The sequence below is a fragment of the Rhinoraja longicauda genome, chromosome 28, assembly GCF_053455715.1.
Source record: "Rhinoraja longicauda isolate Sanriku21f chromosome 28, sRhiLon1.1, whole genome shotgun sequence".
Classification (NCBI taxonomy): domain Eukaryota; kingdom Metazoa; phylum Chordata; class Chondrichthyes; order Rajiformes; family Arhynchobatidae; genus Rhinoraja; species Rhinoraja longicauda.
The window spans coordinates 28,521,006-28,543,948 of NC_135980.1; the positions used below are offsets into that span (position 1 = coordinate 28,521,006).

Below are 22,943 nucleotides of genomic sequence, written 5' to 3' on the forward strand. Positions count from 1 at the left end.
GTATGCAGGAAATGTAGGGGTATGGATAGGGTGCAGATTAGTTTAGCTTGGTATCAGGCTCGGCACAGGCATTTAGGGCCGGTTCCTGTGCTGTATCTTTCCCATGCACCCATGCAGAACCCATGGAGTTCATTAACTTCACCACCAATTTCCATCCTGCACTCAAATTCACTTGGACCATCTCCGACACTTCCCTCCCCTTTCTTGATCTCACTGGCTCCATCACAGATAGACTATCGACTGACGTCTATTGTAAACCTGCTGACTCCCACAACTATCTAGACTGCAATTCTTCCCACCCTGCAAAGACTCTATCCCCTACTCCTAATTCCTCCGTCTACGCCGCATCTGCACTCAAGATGAGGTGTTCCATACCAGGATATCCGAGATGTCCTCATTCTTTAGGGAACGGGGGTTCCCCTCTTCCATCATAGATGAGGATTTCACACGTGTCTCCTCAGTACCCCGCAGCTCTGCTCTTGATCCCCCTTGCTCCAATTTAGGGCGGCACGGTAGCGCAGCGGTAGAGTTGCTGCTTTACAGCAAATGCAGCGCCGGAGACTCAGGTTCGATCCTGACTACGGGTGCTGCATTGTAAGGAGTTTGTACGTTCTCCCCGTGACCTGCGTGGGTTTTCTCCGAGATCTTCGGTTTCCTCCCACACTCCAAAGACGTACAGGTATGTAGGTTAATTGGCTGGGTAAATGTAAAAATTGTCCCTAGTGGGTGCAGGATAGTGTTAATGTACGGGGATCGCTGGGCGGCACGGACTTGGTGGGCCGAAAAGGCCTGTTTCCGGCTGTATATATATGATATGATATGATATGAATAGTTTTTTCTTTGACTGGATTGCACGCAAACAAAATCTTTTCACTGCACCTCGATACACATGATGATAATAAACTAAACTAAACTGAAAGAGGTACAAGGACATGAGACTGCAGATGCTGGATTCTGGTAAGAAATGCAGAATGCCAGAACTCCTTACAGGCCGAGCAGCATCTGTGGAGACAAAAGATGTATTTTATTTTGGGTCAAGACCCCGAAGTAGGATCTAGAGGGGAGAGGAAAGATGATCTTACGAAATAGTGGAATAGAATGCAGCCCCAGTGGTGAGGACTGAGCAGAGGAACAACTCTGGTATTGCTTTGAGTCGGTAGACTGGGCGATGTTCAAGGATTCAGCAATGGACCTGAACCAATATGCCACAATTGTTACCGACTTCATAAGGAAATGTGTGGAGGAGTTTGCATAAGCTCAGTTAACTTTGTTTTGTACAAAAAAAAAGACAAAAAGTGCTGGAGTTTGAATTATTCCAGCACTTTGTGTTTTTTTTTGTAAACCAGCATCGGCAGTTTCTCGCATTGACACAAAGTAGTGGAGTAATTCAATGAGTCAGGCGGCATCTCTGGAGGAAAAAGATAGGTGATGTTTTGGGTCGGAACCCAACCTCACCTATCCTTTTCCTCCACAGATACTGCCTGATTCACTGAGCCCAGCACGTTGTGTCTGTCTTTGGCATCAACCAGAATCTGCAGTTCTTTGTTTCTACATATCAACAGTCCCTTGTGTCTAGTTTATTGTCACATGTACTGAGGTTGGATAAAAAGCTTTGATTTGCATGTCACTCAGTCAGATCAGATAATACTATGCATAAATACAATCAGGTCAAACTCAAGTCCAGTAAATGGGGCAAAAGGAAAGTACAGAAAGCAGAATGTAGTTCTTTTGTTGCTGAAAATGGAGTGTAGTGAATTAACCGTAGCAATTTGAGGAGGGGCACTGCAAGATGAATTCAGCACGGTTTATTACTGTGGAGTTTCAGTACTGTATTGGTGTATTACTGAAAATAGACACAAAATGCTGACCAGGCAACATCTCTGGAGAAAAGGAATAGGTGATATTTCGGGTCGAGACCCTTCTTCAGACTGAGAGTCAGGGAGTGAGAGACAGAGTGCCACTGTCACAGAATGAAAGGGGTGAAATAATATGTGACACTATTTAATTGAACGGGTTACTAATTTTTACAAAACGTTCTTGGCTCTTTGACCTTCATTTACTTTCAGGCAGCATATTGCCTTTTGACAAGAGAGTGCTGCCTGGCCCGCTGAGTTTACTCCAGCATTTTGTGTCTATTTTCGGTGTAAAACCCGAATCGGCAGTTCGTTCTTACACATCTGTTTATTCTCAGCTGCAGGTTTTTGTTCGACCACCCATAATAATGACCTGTAACGTTTTCTCGTGATGCAACCCTGGGCAAGCTTGCAGGTGGCGTGACGCGGGTTGGTGTCTCACAGAGGTCTGGTGTGAGGAAGCGGGCGGGCGTTAGGACCCGGGGGGGTACTGCGGCCTTTGGTACCCGGCGGGGCGGTTGCTGCGGGCAACCATCGGCTCGGCTCTACACGGCCTAGTTCGACTCTACACGGCCTAGTTCGACTCTACTCGGCCTGATTCGACTCTACTCGGCCCGGCACGGCTCTCTACTCGGCCTAGTTCGACTCTACTCGGCCCGGCGCGGCTCTACTCGCGCTACTCGGCCCACTTCGGCTCTACTAGGCCCGGCGCGGCTCTACTCGGCCCGCTTCGGCTCTACTCGGCCTGGCTCGGCTCTCCCTGTCGCCGGCGATCCATCCTCGGGCGGAGGTGCTGCTTTGTGTGGGTGTGTGTGGGGGCCGCGTTATTCTGCTGGGAGGGAGGGAAGGAGGGAAGGAGGGAAGGAGGAAGGAAGGAGGGAGGGAGGGTGGGAAGGAGGGAAGGAGAGAGGGAGGGAAGGAGGAAGGAAGGAAGGTGGGAAGGAGGGAGGGAGGGAAGGAAGGAGAGAGGGAGGGAAGGAGGAAGGAAGGAAGGTGGGAAGGAGGGAGGGAGGGAAGGAAGGAGGGAGAGAAGGAGGGAGGGAGGGAAGGAGAGAGGGAGGGAAGGAGGAAGGAAGGAGGGAGGTAGGAAAGGAGGAAGGAGGGAGGGAGAGAAGGAGGGAGGGTGGGTTAGAGGGCGGTGCCGCTGTGCTACGTTCATGGATGCACCGAAGGTCGGCACAAAATGCTGGAGTAACTGTCCCAGCCGGGACAGGCGGTATCTTGACTATGGGAGAGAAGGAATAGGTGACGTTTCAGGGTCGACCCCCGTTCTTGACAGATTCATAAAACACAACAAAGTGCATGAAATGTGAAAATCAAAGGGATGAGTGGGGAATGAGGATGTGCAAACATTGAGAGGGGGGAGAGGAGGAGGAGAGGGTGAGGAGGAGGAGAGGGAGGGAGGAGGAGGGGGAGGAGGAGGAGGGGGAGGAGGAAGGGAGGGGGAGGAGGAAGGGAGGAAGGGGAAGAGGAGAGCTAGGGGAAGAGAGAAGGGGACTCACAGGGAAGGGGAGTCAGTCTACCCCACGACAGAAAGGAGAGGAGTTGCACAGTTTGACAGTCACAGGGGAAAAAAGGATCTCCTGTGGCGTTCTGTCCTGCATCTCAGTGGAACCAGTCTGCTGCTGCAGGTGCTCCTCAGGTTGACCAGTGTGTATCATGGAGGGAGTGAGATGTATTATGAGGACAGGGGTCGAGACCCCTCTTCAGACTGAATGTCGCCCATTCCTTCTCTCTAAAGATGCTGCCTGTCCTGCCGATTAGCACCTGCATTTTGTGTCTATCTTCGGTGTAAATCAGCATCTGCAGTTCCTTCCTACACAATTTTAGTTTCGTTTATTGTCACGTGTACCGAAAAGCTTTTGTTGCATGCTAACCAGTTAGCAGAGAGACAATACATGATTACAATCAATCCCTATACACGATAAGGGAATAACGTTTAGCGCAAGGTAAAGCCAACAAAGTCTGATCAAGGATAGTCCAAGGGTCACCAAAGAGGTAGATAGTAGCTCAGCATTGATCTCTGGTTGTGGTGGGATGGTTCATTTGCCTGATAACAGCTGGGAAGAAACTGTCCTGACTCTGGAGGTGTGCGTTTTCACACTTCTATACCTTTTGCCTGATGGGAGAGGGGAGAAGAGGGAGTGGTCAGGGTGCGACTTCGTCCTTGATTATGCTACTGGCCTTGCTGAGGCAGCGTGGGCTATAAATGGAGTCAATGGTAGGGAGGTTGGCTTGTGTGATGGTCTGGGCTGCGTCCACAATTCGTTGCAATTTCTTGCGTTCTTGGATGGAGCTGTTACCAAACCAAGCTGTGGTGCATCCTGATAAAATGCTTTCTATGGTGCATCTGTAGAAGTTGGTGAGAGTTGTAGAGGATATGCCGAACCTCCTCAACCTTCTAAGGAAGTAGAGGCGCTGGTGTGCTTTCTTGGTCGTTGCTTCAAAATGGGTGGTCCAGGAGAAGTTGTTGGTGATATTGACTTCTAGGAATATGGGTTGTTGGTGATATTAACTCCTAGGAATTTGAGTTGCCAATATTTTGAGTTAAGGAATGACAGTGTTGCATCTCCCTCCCGTGCATGCCTGGCGTCCCCCTCCCCCGACTACATGTCTGTCTCTGGGCTTGTGATTTATGCATGTTTCTAGAAATGATCCCTAACCTGTACATAGTTTAGACAATATGATGTTTTCTTCCTTAATTGCCAGGTATTGTTTTTTATTCTTTCTGTGTGAACGATGTTCTATCAGGATTTACATTTCCTGAGCAATTTCATGATTGATTCAATGTCTGTGAATTTTGTTGAAGAATATTGAGTTGGTATGAGATACTGAAGTGCCTTTGTGGCTGAGCTTTGGCCAAATTCTTTTTTCCCCTTTTTCTACTGCTTGATGTGATGTACAGGCAAATCATAAGGTCCCGGGTGCTAACTCAGATGAGATAAACTTCTTTGACATCACCACTGATGTAATTCACCATTTCTCTGCTCTTGTGGTTCAATTACTCACTGTCTTAGCCAAATTAGTCATTGAAGCAGCTAGTTGCATGTGCAATTTATTTAAAAAAGATTGCTTCATAAATTACACAACATTCCTGCCATAATACATGCAAGTGCAAATTGTTTTTCTATGAATGTAGGCAGTAAGATGGAAAGTTACAGGGAGGGGAAGAAGAGAGGGAGGGGGGGAGGAGGAGTGAGGAGGAGAGAAGGGGACTCACAGGGAAGGGGAGTCAGTCTACCCCACGGCAGAAAGGAGGGGAGTTGCACAGTTTGATAGCCACAGGGAAAAAGGACACTCTGCAAAAATGTTAACCTGTAATTTCTATCAGAAACTGATCAAATAACCTTCAATTTGCCACATGCTATTTTACTTTCGGATTTGCTGTAACCTGTTATCTTAATCTGATAACTAAAGTTCCTTTAATGTACATTATTTTATCTTAATAGCATTAAAGGGAAATTGAGGCAGAATCCTACCTGTAGCTTGGGAAAAAAAGTACATTTGCAATGGAGACGTCATGTTATCCACAGGGGTTCAAATTTTTGCCTTCAGTCAGTCCTTTCATTATAATGCACCACACTTGCTCCATTATCTCAGCACCAGAACTTTTCTGAAAGCCCTGACTCAGTGGGTTTATCTATTGCATATCAGAACTATGTGACAGTTCCATCCCAATCTTTAGTGGCAATATGAATTGTTTTAGGTAGAAAGGAACTGCAGATGCTGGTTTAAACCGACGATTGACACAAAAAGCTGGAGTAACTCAGCGGGACAGGCAGCATCTCTGGTGAGAAGGAATGGATGACGTTTCGGGTCGTGAACTTCAGTCTGAAGAAGGATCTCGACCCGAAATGTCACCCATTCCTTCTCTCCAGAGATGCTGCCTATCCCGCTGAGTTACGCCAGCATTTTGTGTCTATCTTTGAATTGTTTTAGGGTTAGCTAATCCTTAGTTTAGTGTCAGTATGACTGGTTTTCGTCAGGAAAGGCCAAGGTGCCAAGCATCGCATCACAAACCAGTTTTTTTAAACTGCATTAAGGAGAGTGGTTGTGTCTGCAGGAGGACACCCATTGTAAAGGAATTCATTGTTTCTGGAGCTGTAATTCCAAGTAACAAATACCTGACCTCATGGGGTTTCATCACAATTGAAACAGGATGACTTTTATCTGCTGTATTATTCCAGCAATGATGGGTGCTGTCACTGTGGGACTTTGTCCTAATTTAAAAAAGGAGGTTGTTCCCTCAGAGTAGACCCTTGTAAGGAAATGTGTAGGTAGGAATTGCAGATGCTGGTTAGAACCAAAGAGAGACACAAAATGCTGGAGTAACTCAGCGGAACAGGCAGCATCTCTGGAAAGAAGGAATGGGTTTCGAGTCGAGACCCTTCTTCAATCTCCTTCTTCAATCTTTCTCTCCAGAAATGCTGCCAGTCCCGCTGAGTTCCTCCAGCAGCTTGTGTCTATCTTGTAAGGAAATGGTTTGTCCCTTTCAGGCAGTATCCAGCCAAAAATCCTTAACCAGTCTGAAGAAGGGTCTCGACCCAAAACGTCACCCATTCCTTCTCTCCAGAGATGCTGCCTGTCCCGCTGAGTTATTCCAGCTTTTTGTGCGTATCTTCGATTTAAACCAGCATCTGCAGTTCCTCCCTACACATATCATTTGATGCTGTTTTATGGTGAAACACGCATCTTTTGAAAGTTAATTCCTATTTGAGATTTCATCCATCATTCCAGTACATAGTGTGGTTTGTGTGAAATGATCCAATAGTCTGGTTAAGATCCAACAGAACTGAAATCTTTTGCAATGGTTCAGAATGGTGACATCTCAGAATATGAAAATACCTTGCTCTAATTTGCCAGATCAACAGACTCTAGATTCAGCCGGATTGGGATTCTTCCGTGCCATGAGGTAGCAAAAGATCGTGGGACAGTTGGCTCATGTGTTAGTGGGTTGTGTTGCTGTTTTAGAATATTTGGTCCAAAGAGTTGAAGTATTTTACTGAAGATATTTACTTCAGTGCTCCAGAAGATTACCACAATGTCTGACTAACTGGGTAATGACTACAGTGGTAAAGACGTTGACAAATGCTGTAAGTCTCTGAGTCATAGGGCAACCCACCAAAATACTGGGAGGGGAAAATCCATAGACAAATCTTGGTGCCTAACAACGCTAGTGTCCTGTCCAGCAATCAGAGGTGCCCCATCCATTTGAAAGCATTGATTGTGCGGTGATTTGAGGTGAGTTTATTGCCCTGCTGTGACTGAGAGCAAGCTGTATATTATAAAGCTAACAAATCGTGTGCTTTTCCTACAGTAGTGCCTATTAGAAGTTTGAAGCAATTGAAAAGAATGTTTTGATTTTTCTCATAGTTTGCAAGTTTTCAGATCGAGATTGTTTTCCTCCTGTCCTGCCCTGTCCTGTCATAATCCACCTATGGTTTTGGGTGTCTGTGGCTTTTCACAGATTTTCCATTGACAGACCAGGCCTGGTTGTTACTGAGGTTTGATTTATTGTGTACAAAATGGCATTGTTGGGTCCAGATGGGTTGTCCTTGCCAGTGTCTGCTTCCCCTGCAGAGTGCCTCTTGCACGGAATTGATTTCTCTGCTGACTCTTTGTAAAGTAGAGTTGCAGATAGACACAAAAAGCTGGAGTAACTCAGTGGGTCAGGCAGCATCTCTGGAGAAAATAAATAGGTGATGTTTCGGGTCGAGACCCTTCTTCAGATTTGGATGGAGGAAAACCTTTATAAAGGACGTTTTTTTCTCGTGCTTGCCTTCCTCAGATTGAAGAAGGGTCTCGACCTGAAAAGTCACCCATTCCTTTTCTCCAGAGATGCTATTTGACCCGCTGAGTTACCCCGGCTTTTTGTGTCGGTTTAAACCAGCATCTGCAGTTCCTTTCTACACACACTAGGTTGCAGACTTTGATTTGGTATTGCATTGCGGTGGTTTTCTTCAGAACGAAACATTCATGACAGAAACTAGTCATTTAGATCAGGATCATGAAGCCATGTTTTTAATTCTCTCTTTTGCAACTGCATCCACAGTCAGTACCTCCCAAGATGGCACTTGACTTGGTGTTGAAACTGAGAACATACAATGTTATTTGCAGTGAAAGCTTGCCAGATGAGCTCCTTCAGTCACTATGGGAACGATATTTTCTATTTAAAGTCATTGCGTTGATGGTCAGCCCGTAAATGTGGCAGCATTTCATTGGTGTCTCACCGTGCAGGGCCAAAAAGGCAATTAGAAAATTCAAAAAAGAGATTTGTTTCATGAAAAACAAATATTTCTTTTGTTTCGACAGATTGGATAAAACCGGGCCGGGGAAACGATAACCTGCTGCAGCATTGGAAGGAGAATTTTTAAGTAGGAAGACCAATAATAAGCCTGCCTGACTGTTGGACACTGGCCGACAAATCCACAGTCATAGTGCCGTGAAACATCCATATCACTTGGTTTAGTTGGGACTTCAATTATCGCCAAGTGATTCTGGATTTGCCAAATATTGCGGAATAGCTTGTAAGAATGAGTGAATTCTGGTTATGTTTCAACTGCTGCATTGCAGAACAACCTCAGCCGGTGAGTGTGCTGTTTAAAATAACGATTCCCACGGATTAGCTGCTTATTGTTTTTATAATGTATAGAACATTATTAATGGCATAGAGTAGTTTGTTATATACATTCTTCAGTGAAGGCACAGTGATTAGAACAGGGAGGAACATCTGCTCTTTGTATTCTTGGATGAGCTTGATTGACACATTTGGATTGCACAAGCTGAGAGAAACGACCATATCTAACATCTATCACGCATGGTTATTGCGATGCTTATTTACTGTTTTCCATTGCCTTTCCTCTTAGATTAAGATGCGAGGTAATCATATTTAGATGGGGGGAAAACCTTTATAAAGGATGCATTTCTCATGCGTAGGAAGGAAATGCAGATGCTGGTTTAAACCGAAGGTAGACATAAAAATCTGCAGTAACTCAGCAGGTCAGACAGCATCTCTGGAGAAAAGGAATAGGTGGCATTTCGGGTCAAGACCCTTCTTCAGATTCAGATTGAGAGTCGGGGAAAGGGAAACGAGAGATATGGTCTCGACCCGAAACGTCACCCATTCCTTCTCTCCTGAGATGCTGCCTGACCTGCTGAGTTACTCCAGCATTTTGTGAATAAATACCTTCGATATAGACGGTGATGTAGAGAGGTATGGAACAAATGAAAGAAAGATATACAAAAAACGAATGATGATAAAGGAATAAGGCCATTAGCTGTGGCCCAGGTGGGAACCAACGAGCACAGACAATGAGACTCAACAAGATGACTTTGAAGCTGGTACGACTTGGGTGGGGGAGGGGGGTGGAGAGAGAGGGGGATCTTATTGAAACATATAAAATTCTTAAGGGGTTGGAGAGGCTAGATGTGGGAGGATTGTTCCCGATGTTGGGAAGTCCAGAACCAGGGGTCACAGCTTAAGGATAAGGGGGAAGTCTTTTAGGACCCAGATGAGAAAACAATTCTTCACACAGAGAGTGGTGAGTCTGTGGAATTCTCTGCCACAGAGGGTAGTTGAGGCCAGTTCATTGGCTATATTTAAGAGGGAGTTAGATGTGGCCCTTGTGCCCAAAGGGATCAGGGGGTATGGAGAGAAGGCAGGTACAGGTTACTTAGCTGGATGATCAGCCATGATCATATTGAATGGCGGTGCAGGCTCGAAGGGCCGAATGGCCTACTCCTGCACCTATTTTCTATGTTTCTATGTTTCTATGAATGCAAGGGTTACTTGAAGTTGGAGAAATCAATATTCATCCCACTGGGTTGTAATCTGCCCAAGAGAAATATGAGATGCTGCTCCTCCCATTTACATTTAGCCTCACTTTGACAATGGAGGAGGCCTTGGTCACAAAGGTCAGTGTGGGAATGGGAAGAGGAAATAAAGTGTTTAGCAAGCGGGAGATCAGGCAGGTCCAGGCGGACTAAGCAAAGGCGTTCAGCGAAACGATCGGCGAGTCTTTGTTCGGTCTCGCCGATATATAACGGATACAGGGGATGAGGTTGGAGGTCGTATTTCTCACGCTTGCTTAATGCAGTAGACATCATCTGTCATTTCAGCTGTGTTGTCTCCGCACTGCTAGCGTTTGCTCACGTTAAAGTTCTGTGGAGTTACGCCGTTAATATCTGTACCACTTTCACAGAAAAGGCGGCGACGAATAGATAGGAGCATGATCGGAGAGCCAACAAACTTCGTTCACACATCTCACATGGGGGCTGGAGATATGTTCGGCGAACCAATTCACTCTGTAAGTGTCTCTCACCTATTCTGAAAGTTTACAAGTTATTTTTCAATTGTAGTTTTCTATGCTTTCTAGCAGTTCAGTACTATGAGCAAATTATAGGAGACCAGCCACAGTGATCAGTCACGTAGAAGAATGAGGGGGGGCCTCATTGAAACGTACAGAATAGTGAAAGGCTTGGATAGAGTGGATGTGGAGAGGAAGTTCCCACTATAGACAATAGACAATAGGTGCAGGAGTTGGCCATTCGGCCCTTCGAGCCAGCACCGCCATTCAATGTGATCATGGCTGATCATTCTCAATCAGTACCCCGTTCCTGCTTTTTCCCCATACCCCCTGACTCCGCTATCCTTAAGAGCTCTATCTAGCTCTCTCTTGAATGTATTCAGAGAATTGGCCTCCACTGCCCTCTGAGGCAGAGAATTCCACAGATTCACAACTCTCTGACTAAAAAGGTTTTTCCTCATCTCTGTTCTAAATGGCCTACCCCTTATTCTTAAACTGTGGCCCCTGGTTCTGGACTCCCCCAACATTGGGAACGTGTTTCCTGCCTCTAACATGTCCAACCCCTTAATAATCTTATACGTTTCGATAAGATCCCCTCTCATCCTTCTAAATTCCAGTGTATGCAAACCTAGTTGCTCCAGTCTTTCAACATATGACAGTCCCGCCATTCCGGGAATTAACCTAATAAACCTACGCTGCACGCCCTCAATAGCAAGAATATCCTTCCTCAAATTTGGAGACCAAAACTGCACACAGTACTCCAGGTGCGGTCTCACTAGGGCCCTGTACAACTGCAGAAGGACCTCTTTGCTCCTATACTCAACTCCTCCTGTTATGAAGGCCAACATTCCATTGGCTTTCTTCACTGCCTGCTGTACCTGCATGCTTCCTTTCAGTGACTGATGCACTAAGACACCCAGATCACGTTGTACGTCCCCTTTTCCTAACTTGACACCATTCAAATAATAATCTGCCTTCCTATTCTTACCACCAAAGTGGATAACCTCACACTTATCCACATTAAACTGCATCTGCCATGCATCCGCCCACTCACACAACCTGTCCAAGTCACCCTGCAACCTCATAGCATCTTCCTCACAGTTCACACTACCACCTAGCTTTGTATCATCGGCAAATTTGCTAATGGTACTTTTAATCCCTTCATCCAAGTCATTGATGTATATTGTAAATAGCTGCGGTCCCAACACCGAGCCTTGCGGTACCCCACTAGTCACTGCCTGCCATTCTGAAAGGGACCCATTTATCCCCACTCTTTGCTTTCTGTCTGTCAACCAACTGTCTATCCATGTCAGTACCCTACCTCCAATACCATGTGCTCTAATCTTGCCCACCAATCTCCTATGTGGGACCTTGTCGAAGGCTTTCTGAAAGTCGAGGTACACCACATCCACCGGCTCTCCCCTGTCAATTTTCCCAGTTACATCCTCAAAAAATTCCAGTAGATTAGTCAAGCACGATTTCCCCTTCATAAATCCATGCTGACTCGGAACGATCCTGTTACTGCGATCCAAATGCTCCGCAATTTTGTCTTTTATAATTGACTCCAGCATCTTCCCCACCACTGATGTAAGACTAACTGGTTTATAATTTCCCGTTTTCTCTCTTCCCTCCTTTCTTGAAAAGTGGGATAACATTAGCTACCCTCCAATCCACAGGAACTGACCCGGAATCTATAGAACATTGGAAAATAATCACTAATGCGTCCACAATTTCTAGAGCCACCTCCTTAAGCACCCTGGGATACAGACCATCAGGCCCTGGGGATTTATCAGCCTTGAGTCCCATTAGTCTACCCAAAACTTTTTCCTGCCTAATGTGGATTTCCTCCAGTTCCTCTGTCACCCTAGGATCTCTGGCCACTAGAACATCTGGGAGATTGTTTGTATCCTCCTCAGTGAAGACAGATCCAAAGTACCGGTTCAACTCGTCTGCCATTTCCTTGTTCCCCATAATAAATTCCCCTGCTTCTGTCTTCAAGGGACCCACATTTGCCTTGACTATTTTTTTCCTCTTCACATACCTAAAAAAGCTTTTACTATCCTCCTTTATATTATTGGCTAGTTTACCCTCGTACCTCATCTTTTCTCCCCGTATTGCCTTTTTAGTTTTCTTCTGATGCTCTTTAAAAGAGTCCCAATCCTCTGAATTCCCACTCTTCTTTGCTATGTTATACTTCTTCCCTTTTATTTTTATGTTGTCCTTGACTTCCCTTGTCAGCCACGGGTGCCTCTTACTCCCCTTAGAATCTTTCCTCCTCTTTGGGATAAATTGATCCTGCAACTTCTGCATTATTCCCAGGAATACCTGCCATTGCTGTTCCACAGTCTTCCCTGCTAGGGCCTCCTTCCAGTCAAATTTGGCCAACTCCTGCCTCATGCCTCTGTAATCCCCTTTGCTATACTGTAATACTGACACCTCCGATTTTCCCTTCTCCCTCTCAATTTGTAGAGTAAAACTTATCATATTGTGGTCACTGCCTCCTAATGGCTCATTTACCTCGAGTCCCCTTATCAGGTCAGGTTCATTACATAACACTAAATCCAGAATTGCCTTCTCCCTGGTAGGCTCCAGTACAAGCTGTTCTAAGAATCCATCTCGGAGGCACTCCACAAACTCTCTTTCCTGGGGTCCATTACCAACCTGATTTTCTCAGTCTACCTGCATGTTGAAATCTCCCATGACCACCGTAGCATTACATTTGTGACATACCAATTTTAGCTGCTGATTCAACTTGCACCCTATGTCGAGTCTACTGTTTGGGGGCCTGTAGATGACTCCCATTAGGGTCTTTTTACCCTTACAATTCCTCATCTCTATCCATACTGATTCTACATCTCCTGATTCTATGTCACTCCTTGCAAGGGAGTGAATATCATTCCTTACCAACAGAGCTACCCCGCCCCCTCTCCCCACCTGCCTGTTTTTTCTGTACGTTGTGTACCCCTGAATATTCAGCTCCCAGCCCTGGTCCTCTTGTAGCCATGTCTCAGTGATTCCCACAACATCATACTTGCCAATGTCTAACTGAGCCTCAAGCTCATCCACTTTATTTCTTATACTTCGCGCATTTAAAGAGTGGGAGAGTCTAGGACTGGAGGTCACTGCCTCAGAATTAAAGGACGTTCTTTTAGGAAGGAGATGAGGAGACATTTCTTTAGTCAGAGGGTGGTGTATCTGTTGAATTCTTTGCCACAGAAGGCTGTGGAGGCCAAGTGAGTGGATATTTTTAAGGCAGAGATAGATAGATTCTTGATTAATACGGGTGTCAGAGGTTATGGGGAGAAGGCAGGAGAATGAGGTTAGGAGGGGGAGATACATTAGCCATGATTGAATGGCGGAGTAGACTCGATAGGCCAAACAACTTCTGCATAATGATGTTGAGGAACTAATTCTTGTGGCGCTCAGCTTGAATATACTGAGAACCACATTTTACTGCCCAAGTTAACTCAATGGCCTTGGATTGAAACTGGCACGACATTTTGTACGGTCACTTAAGGTCACAGTATGCTCTGCACTTGAAGACTGATTCTCTCGATGTTCTCTAGGAGAATCTTTGCCAAAGATCGTTGCAAAATGCAATCTGTCCCTCCCTCCAGGAACCGGAAACGAATCTGATCTTTGTTTAGTGGTTAAACTGGCACAAGGAGCTGGCAGTTGAATCTTGTATTCAGCATTGTTGCCAATACTGTGCCCTCCTGACCTATTCGACACTTAAAGTTTTCTGCTAATTCACTTTGTACTAAAGTGAACTTTCTACTGAGCATATTAAGTTCAAAAATGATGGATCGGCTCTTGGCTCCAGTGCCGCGGAAGTGGTGATTCTTGGATGCTACTCCTGAGGGAGTGGTTGGCAAGTATCCTGATATCCTGACTGATTTTCATAACATGTTCGGATATTGAACAAACAAAATTGAAAGAGGGCAACGTTTTTAATCAGAAAATAAGAATGTTTTGAGAGTGCGGCATTGAAATACAGATGCTCCTTCGACTTACGATGCTTCGACTTTACGATGGTGCAAACGCTGGGCAACGGCTGCGAGCCGCAGCTCGCTTCCAGCCACACAATCAGGTGTATTAAATGCATTTCGACTTACGATATTTTCGGTTTACGATGGGTTTATCGGAACGTGACCCCAGCGTAAGTTGAGGAGCACCTGTAGTGCGCTTTTATCCAATTAACAAGCCATTTCTCCTTGTTCCGTTGCAGTTACATGATGTACATGACCAGATGCAATCTAAGGGCAGCTACAGTGACACTGTGCCAATTAGTATTCGGACAATGCATCTCATCGATACAACAGCAGCATAGCGTAATCAGCAACGGAGTTACAGAGCTCCACTTAATCCATTTGTGAGTATCACCGTTATTGTGATATTGATTGAAGATTCAAGAAAAGCTTTTAGCCATTGGCATTGCTTTCAAGATCCTGTGTCACAGAATTCAGTCAAGCCCATGAATCCATTTTGAAATCGCAATGGGTCAGATCTTCTGCTCACTACCGCACTTAGACTCTAAGACTTGAGATACTTAGTTTAGTTTAGAGATACAGCGCGGGAACGGGCCCTTCGGCCCACCGAGTCCGCACCAACCTGCAATCCCCGCACTTTAACACTACCCCACACACACACACACACACACACTAGGGAACATTTTACATTTATACCAAGCCAATTAACCTACAAACCTGTACGTCTTTGGAGTGTGGGAGGAAACCGAAGATCTCGGAGGTACAAACTCCAAACAGACAAGCACCCGTAGACAGGATGGAACCATGGTCTCTGGCGCTGTGAGGCAGTAGCTCTACTGCTGCTTTAGACTTTCTTGCAGATCCTTGTGGTCGTCTTGAATTGCAGCACTGGCTTTGCGTGGTGGTGTTTTAGCCCTATTTCAGCCCGTCAGCTGTTTCCAGTGTTGTGTCAGTGGACTCTTCCCATGGCTTGTGTTGAGCCAGTGTCATGGTAAACCGAGTACCAATACATTAGGTTCATTTGAGGTAAAGAGCATTTTTTTTGTGTCATTTAAATGAGTTTCGATTTTCAAATATGTGGAATTGGGATAACGTAGAGCTAGTGTCAACAGGAAATCCATGGTCGGCGTGGACTCGGTGGGCCAAAGGGCCGGTTTCTATGCTGTATATCTGTACTAAACTAAAACAGGAGATCCTTCTTCCCTGTGGCTATCAAACAACAACAACAACAACAACAACAACAACAACTCCCCCTTCTGTCATGGGGTAGACGGACTCCTCTCCCCTCCCCCCCCCCAACCTTTGCACATCCCCAATCCTTTCCACTCGTCCCTTTAGACAATAGACAACAGGTGCAGGAGGAGGCCATTCGGCCCTTCGAGCCAGCATCACCATTCAATGTGATCATGGCTGATCATTCTCAATCAGTACCCCGTTCCTGCCTTCTCCCCGTACCCCCTGACTTCGCTATCCTTAAGAGCTCTATCTAGCTCTCTCTTGAAAGCATTCAGTGACGTACAGGTATGTAGGTTAATTGGCTGGGTAAATGTAAAAATTGTCCCTAGTGGGTGTAGGATAGTGTTAATGTACGGGGATCGCTGGGCGGCACGGACTTGGTGGGCCGAAAATGCCTGTTTCCGGCTGTATGGTATGGTATGGTATGGTAATTGGCCTCCACTGCCTTCTGTGGCAGAGAATTCCACAGATTTACAACTCTCTGACTGAAAAAAGTTCATTGAATTCATTTAATTTCATGTTTCATGTATTTTGTGTTTCATGACTGTTGGCTGATCAATTTCCCTCCTGGGATAAATAAAGTTCTTTCGTATCGTATCGTTTCAATCTAGTGTATATCATTAGTCTTGCCTTTAAAGCACTCTCTGCTGCCCATAAATATAATTTCTCTTAAGATAGACACAAAATGGAGTAACTCAACGGGACAGGCAGCATCTCTGGACAGAAGGAATGGGTAATGTTTCGGGTCGAGACCCTTCTTCGGTCTAAAGATACTCATTGTCTATCTGAATTTTGTCTTGTCTTCGGTGTAAACTAGCTTCCGCAGTTCCCTCCTACACAATATCTCTTGTTGCATTTAATCCATCTTTTCATTTCAATGCTGTATTACCCGTGTAGATTTCTACGCTAACTTATCACTTTCAGATTTAACATGTCAGCACTCTTGTGGACTATGACTATTTGCATGAAGTTTCTGAATTCTTCCAACAATATTGCCATTTATTCTAAATTAAAATAGCATTTTGATTAGCTAACCATAAGCAATGAAGTCAATAATTACTGGGATATTTTTAACATTAGGTGCCCCTGTTATACCATTTACTAGATTATGGTATTTGAATGTGTTTAATGCTGCGTTGCTTTAGTATTCCTGATCATTGATTTAATGGTCTTTACCTTAAAGATGGGTGATGGTTTATTATTGTCACGTGTACTGAGGTACAGTGACAAACATCGTTTGTGTCGAAGGTAGACACAAAATGCTGGAGTAACTCAGCGGGTCAGGCAGCATCCCGGGAGAGAAGGAATGGGTGATGTTTCGGGTCGAGACCCACATCGTTTGTGTGCTACCCGCTCAGATCATACTAAACATGAGTACAACCAAGCCATATGCAAGTGCAACAGGTAGTGCAAAGAGAAAAATACCGGAGCGTAGAGTATAGTATTACAGAGTTCTGGTTTTACAGTTGCAGAGAAATGTGTGTAATTTTATAAATAATATTGGGCTACACTCTTATAGAGTCATAAATTGATACTTGCCCACACCGGCCAGCATGCCCCAGCTACACTGTCCCACCTGCCCACGTTTGGTGCATATCCCTCCAAACCTGTCCTATCCATGTAACTGTCTAACTGTTTCTTAAACTTTGGGATATAAGGCTTATTCTGATGAAAACAAACTCTGCATTGTTTTGGGACATTTTATTTTGCATTGAGCATATTTCCCAGGCAGGTGATTAGCTCCTCTAGAAGTTATGGACCCCTGTGCATATTAAAGCCGCTTCTTTAGACTTTAGAGATACCGTGTGGAAACAGGCCCTTCGGCCCACAGAGTCCGTGCTGACCAGCGATCACCCCATACACTCGTACTATCCTACACACTAGGGACAATTTACAGAAGCCAATTGACCCACAAACCTGTAGGCCTTTGGAGTGTGGGAGGAAACCGGAGCACCCGGAGAAAACCCACGTGGTCATGGAGAACGTAGAAACTCCGTAGAGATGGTATCCGTAGTCAAGGATCGAGCCCCGCACTCTGGCGTTGTAAGGCAACAACTCTACCATTGCGCCACAGATTCAAATTTAATGGATTATTAGGGCTAAATTAGTTGCTCCATCCATCATCGTGGGCGTGCTATCACTTGTCCAAAACCTCAGCTATGGAATTCCACCATAAACTCCCCTACCACTGATTCTTATCTCTTTATGCCTATCTCTTTCACCAAGTGTTTGGCCATCCCCTCGTGTGGCTCAGTGCCAAAATTCATTCATTAACGCTCCTATGAAACAATTTGAAATATTTTGCTATGTTACAAGACTGTCACTTCAACTGTTTTTCTTTCTTTCAAGGAGCTACTCTGTTTAATTATGTTCTTGTTATTTTGCTTGGCTCGGAATGGTAGTGACCTTGTCACACTCTTGACAAGTTCATCATCCATTTTATGCTTCTTCCTCTTTCAATCTTTTTTATGGTTATTATTGTAATTATTTTACCACACAATGCTTGACAAGTGGCATGTAAAAAGGAATTTTCTTTTTATTAACAGTTCAACAAGTAAAAAGCGATCATTGTATTCTCTAATTGGGTTAGTTTACTCCCTGAGTGACTGAGCCAGACTAATGAGGAATATTTGCTTCTCGGATTCCGTTTATGGTCTTCTGAGCTGGCCGTCATTGTGGGCTTTTAGAATTGGTCCTAAATTGGAGGAACAGCGCCTCATATTTTGCTTGGGCAGCTTACACCCTAGCGGTATGAACATTGTCTTCTCCAACTTCAAGTAACCCTTCCTTTCCCTCTCTCTCCATCCCTCCCCCTTCCCAGTTCTCCGACCAGTCTTACTGTCTCCGACTACATCTTATCTCCGTTTGCTTTGTTGTTACCTTCTCCCAGCTCTTCTACATTTTCTTTGATCTCCATTCCCTTTGCCCTGTTTTCACAACTTACACTTCCTAATCTATGTATCTCCCTCTCCCTGGACATCAGTCTGAAGAAGGGTCTCGACCCGAAATGTCACCCATTCCCTCTCTCCAGAGATGCTGCCTGTCCCGCTGAGTTACTCCAGCATTTTGTGTCTGCTATCTAAGATTGACGGCGGACGCAATCAATCAGAGTTAGCAACACGATGGAATATGGACCTTTACAACCATGTCCCTGTTTAGTTTATTTAGTATTGTCGAGGTACAGAGAAAAAGCTTTTTGTTGCATCCTGTCCAGTCAGCAGAAAGACTATACATGACTACAATCAAGCCGTGTACAGTTACAGGATAAAGGAAATAAGGTTTAGTGCAAGATAAAATCTAGTAAGGTCTGTTTAAAGATAGCCTGAGGGTCTACAATAAGGTATGTGGTAGGTCAGAATCGCTCTCTGGTTGGAGATTGGAGATGGAGATGGTTAGATAATAACCATAGGATGGTTCAATTGCCTGATGGCTTTTCCCACCAGTTGAACTTTCCCATCATAATGCTTGACGTTTCAGTAGTCTTTGACATGCTTGGCTTTATGATTGTCCTCCAGGGCATATCTGTTCACCAGTTACATGGGACTGCTATCTCATGGTGTCACTGTGTCTATTAAACAACCTCTCCCCTCCTCCTCTTACTCTTTTTATCTTTCTCCTGGGGGCTTCCTATTCTTCACCTTCCCTTGCTCCTCACTGTCACTAATTTTAGTCATTGTCCGACCTCACGTGTGCACTGAAGATGCCCCACCCCCACCCCCCCATCTCTCTCAATGACACTTAGCTGTTCCTGTGTCCGATATTTGGTCCTGGCTGACCAGAAATTTCTTTTCAGTAGAGCATGGGGAGTGCTAAAACCATTGTTTTGTTTAGAGATACAGCACAGAAACAGGCCCTTTCGGCCCACCGGGTCTGTGCAGACCATCGATCCCTGCACTTTAACACTATCCTACACCCACGAGGGACAATTTTTACATTTACCAGGCCAATTAACCTAAAAACCTGTACGTCTTTGGAGTGTGGGAGGAAACCGTAGATCTCGGAGAAAACCCACGCAGGTCACGGGGAGAACGTACAAACTCCGTACAGACAGCGCCCGTCGTCGGGATCGAACCCGGGTCTCCGGCGCTGCATTCACTGTAAGGCAGCAACTCTACCGCTGTGCCACCGTGCCGCCCATTGCCTTTGACACTTATCACAAATAAAGTCTCAACCAAATCCCACTCAATCCATGGCCACTATCTGAGACTAGGTTTGCAACTGAATTTGATCCTGAAGTGACTTCACAACTCCCAATACAAACAGCAGCAGATTATGAAATGGCACGCATGAGGGAACTGAGCATCAGGTAATCTGGAGCATGGGCCGGAAAAATATTGCAATGTATGTTTTTAAATAAGCAGTGCATACTTGGTTGGGGGGGGGGGAGGGGGGGATGATGTTGGAGGAATCAGAGATTTATGAAGAGAGGTGAATGTTGGATTGAGAACTGGGGAGGATAGTCAGGTGGATGATCAGTTCAGTTTAATTTATTGTCACGCGCACCGAGGTACAGTGAAATGTTTTTGTTGCATGCTAGCCAGTCAGTGGAAAGACCATACATGATTGCAATCGATCCATTTACAGTGCATGGATACATGTTAAGGGAATAACGTTTAGTGCAAGGTAAAGCCAGTAAAGTCCAATCCATGATAGTCTGAGAGTCACCAAAGAGGTAGATAGTAGTTCAGCACTTTGGCAAGAAGATCTGGAAAGGAGATTGATAGATAATTTTAGATAGCACCGAAAGGATGATTGGTGAAAGGATATTATTTCAGTGATTGGAGGGTCTCTGGGAGGTCAGGCAGTTCAGGGGACAAATATAACACATTCTCATAAGTGCATTGGGGCAGCTAATAGATCTGGGAGGGATGATGCAGCAAAGAAAAGTTTGGGAACTTCTGCTTTGGATAACTAAGACCATCTATGTTCATAATATTAGCCATTATCACCCTGTCTCTTGGAAGTTCTGGTGAAAACTGTGCTTTTGTAACGACCAGTCTCAATTATTCTATTTCTCAATTGGCATGCCTACCATCTTAGTAAAATTCAGCACAGCTAAAGCTCTACTGCTCAGCACTGTCTAAGTCCTGTTGATTCTATATCCCTGTGCTCATTGACTCCTAGTCTATCATTGCCCTCATTTTAAACTTCTCAGTTTTTTTCTGATCTCTGTATCCTCAACTTTGTTCTCCCCAGCTTTGATAACTCTGCCTTCAGCTTTCTATCTCTGAAGCTCTGATATTCCTCTCCCAAACGTTCTTGCCTCCCCACACCTGCCTTTTGATACTCCTTCAAACTTTTATTGTTGACTGAGAATTTTTATTGCTTTGCCCTAATGTCTCCATATTTGGCAGTGTTGAATGGATTAGTTTAGTTTAGAGATACATCGCAGAAACAGGCTCACCGAGTCTGCACCGACCAGCGATCCCCGCACATTAACACCACCTTACACATGCTAGGGGCAATTTACACTTACACCAAGCCAATTAACCTACAAACCTGTACGTCTTTGGAGTGTGGGAGGAAACCGCAGATCTCGGAGAAAGCTCGCGGGGAGAAGGTACAAACTCCGTACAGACGGCACCCGTAGTCGGGATTGTACCCGGGTGTCTGGCACTTACGGCAGCAACTCCACTGCTTCGCCACCGTGCCGCCACAATAGTGCAAAGACAAAAACAATGCTCCCCAAGTCTATGTAGTTTAGAGCTGACTTGGAGGTTGTGGTGATTAATAGCCTGATAGTTGTTGGGAGGAAGCTGCTCCTGAACCTGGATGTTACAGTTTTCCGACTCTTATACCTTCATCCTGATGGCAGCAGTGAAGCGAGAGGTGAGGGTTTCTGATGATGCTGGCTGCCCTTTTTGAGGCAACGACTCCTGTTGATCCCATTGATGGTTTCATTTACTACGTGCCTCTCCCCTGCCATAAATCCAAGTGAAGAAACAGGGTCCAAGACAAAGTGATGCCAACAAACTATTGTGACCAAAGGAAGTTTGTTTTTGACAGCTTATGTCATGGGCTGCTTGGTGAGCAGAGAATGCTTCAATAAGAGTTTGATGGAAATAATGTAGAGATCAGTGGACTACAATTATGCAGGGAATTTATGTTGGGCTTCTGTGTCTGAATGGTATATGAGCTTGTCTGCATTTGACTTGTACCTTAAAGTACATCTCATCTCTTTTTCAGATTCCAGTCTTCTTTAAAATGTGCGTCTGTGACTCCTTGATTCACCGTGTCTACTCTGTCAAGACGTTTTGAGTTGGTTACTGAAGAAACAAAAACATTGTGTTAAAAGCGGCTGTTCCACTGCCTGGGGAAGTGTGTTGCTCTTAATACACATCGAAGCACACGGATAAACTGCCCTTGCGTTTTCAGAAGTGGATGACACATTCTCCATTATTGGCTGAATCTGTCAAAATTGGAAGTTTGCAAAAAGATTCGTGACCAGTCTTTTTGATTTGACTTCTAATCATTATTGGAGTCATAGGTACAAATACTTAGTTGAGAAATAAAGCCTAGCACCAGACTGCAAATGGCAGCACAATTATAGATGGAATGATATTTAATATAAGAAAATAACTGCAGATGCTGGTACAAATCGATTTATTCACAAAATGCTGGAGTAACTCAGCAGGTCAGGCAGCATCTCGGGAGAGAAGGAATGGGTGACGTTTCAGGTCGAGACCCTTCTTCAGACTGATCAGTCTGAAGAAGAGTCTCGACCCGAAACGTCACCCATTCCTTCTCTCCCGAGATGCTGCCTGACCTGCTGAGTTACTCCAGCATTTTGTGAATAAATGGAATGATATTTAAGTTCTGTGTTCCGCGGGTTTATCGCACGGGATTCATGTCAAATCTTTTTGCAGCATTTTGGATTTGGATATCTGCATAGAATTACAAATTGATTGGAACATTGGAGGCCCAGTGACTTGATAATGGGGAGCCACGTGTTTAGATTGATGCCTGTTTTATGTAAATATTGCTTTCTAATAAAATAATGAATTCCCCCATTGAGGATTTTTAACTCCTCTGACTTAGAGTCAGAGAGTGATATAGTGTGGAAACAGGCCCCTCGGCCCAACTTGCCCACACTGGCCAACAAGTCCCAGCTACACTAGTCCCACCTTCCTGCGCTTGGTCCATATCCTTCCAAACCTGTCCTATCCATGTACCTGTCTGACTTTTTCTTAAACGTTGGGATAGTCCCAGCCTCAACTACCTCCTCTGGCAGCTTGTTCCATACACCCACCACCCTTTGTGTGAAAAAGTTACCCCTCAGATGCCTATTAAATCGATTCCCCTTCACCTTGAACCTATGTCCTCTGGTCCTCGATAGTCTTGGGAACTCCTTGACAAAATAATCTTCCCAATGCTGGTTCTGTGGAATAACTGTGTGGATGCCGAGGCTGACGGGGATACATTCTCCTGCACTGACAGGATTATGGTGCTCCGGTGCTCGAACCAACCGCACAAATCCTCAAGGTGCTGACCCTGACTGGAGTGTTCCACCCACGGTCTAACACTTGCATCGGGCACATTTCCCCAGGTGCAGTTTCACA

General features: G+C 45.0%; 1 protein-coding gene across 3 annotated transcripts; it reads left to right on the plus strand.

Annotated features, from left to right (window-relative positions):
• The first annotated feature begins 2,131 nt into the window (after window positions 1–2,131).
• Window positions 2,132–22,062, plus strand: LOC144607226 (CDC42 small effector protein 2-like). 3 transcript variants are annotated; one of them, XM_078423905.1, is made up of 5 exons: window positions 2,132–2,659; window positions 8,166–8,440; window positions 10,055–10,159; window positions 14,388–14,531; window positions 21,571–22,062. In XM_078423905.1, exons 2-4 carry the CDS (start codon window positions 8,387–8,389, stop codon window positions 14,487–14,489), a joined length of 261 nt encoding a protein of 86 aa, XP_078280031.1. In that variant the 5' UTR covers window positions 2,132–2,659; window positions 8,166–8,386; the 3' UTR covers window positions 14,490–14,531; window positions 21,571–22,062. The 3 variants fall into 3 exon arrangements, with proteins under 3 accessions (XP_078280031.1, XP_078280033.1, XP_078280032.1); XM_078423907.1 differs by lacking the exon at window positions 2,132–2,659 and adding an exon at window positions 6,931–7,094; XM_078423906.1 differs by lacking the exon at window positions 2,132–2,659 and adding an exon at window positions 7,847–8,051.
• The last annotated feature ends 881 nt before the right edge of the window (window positions 22,063–22,943 follow it).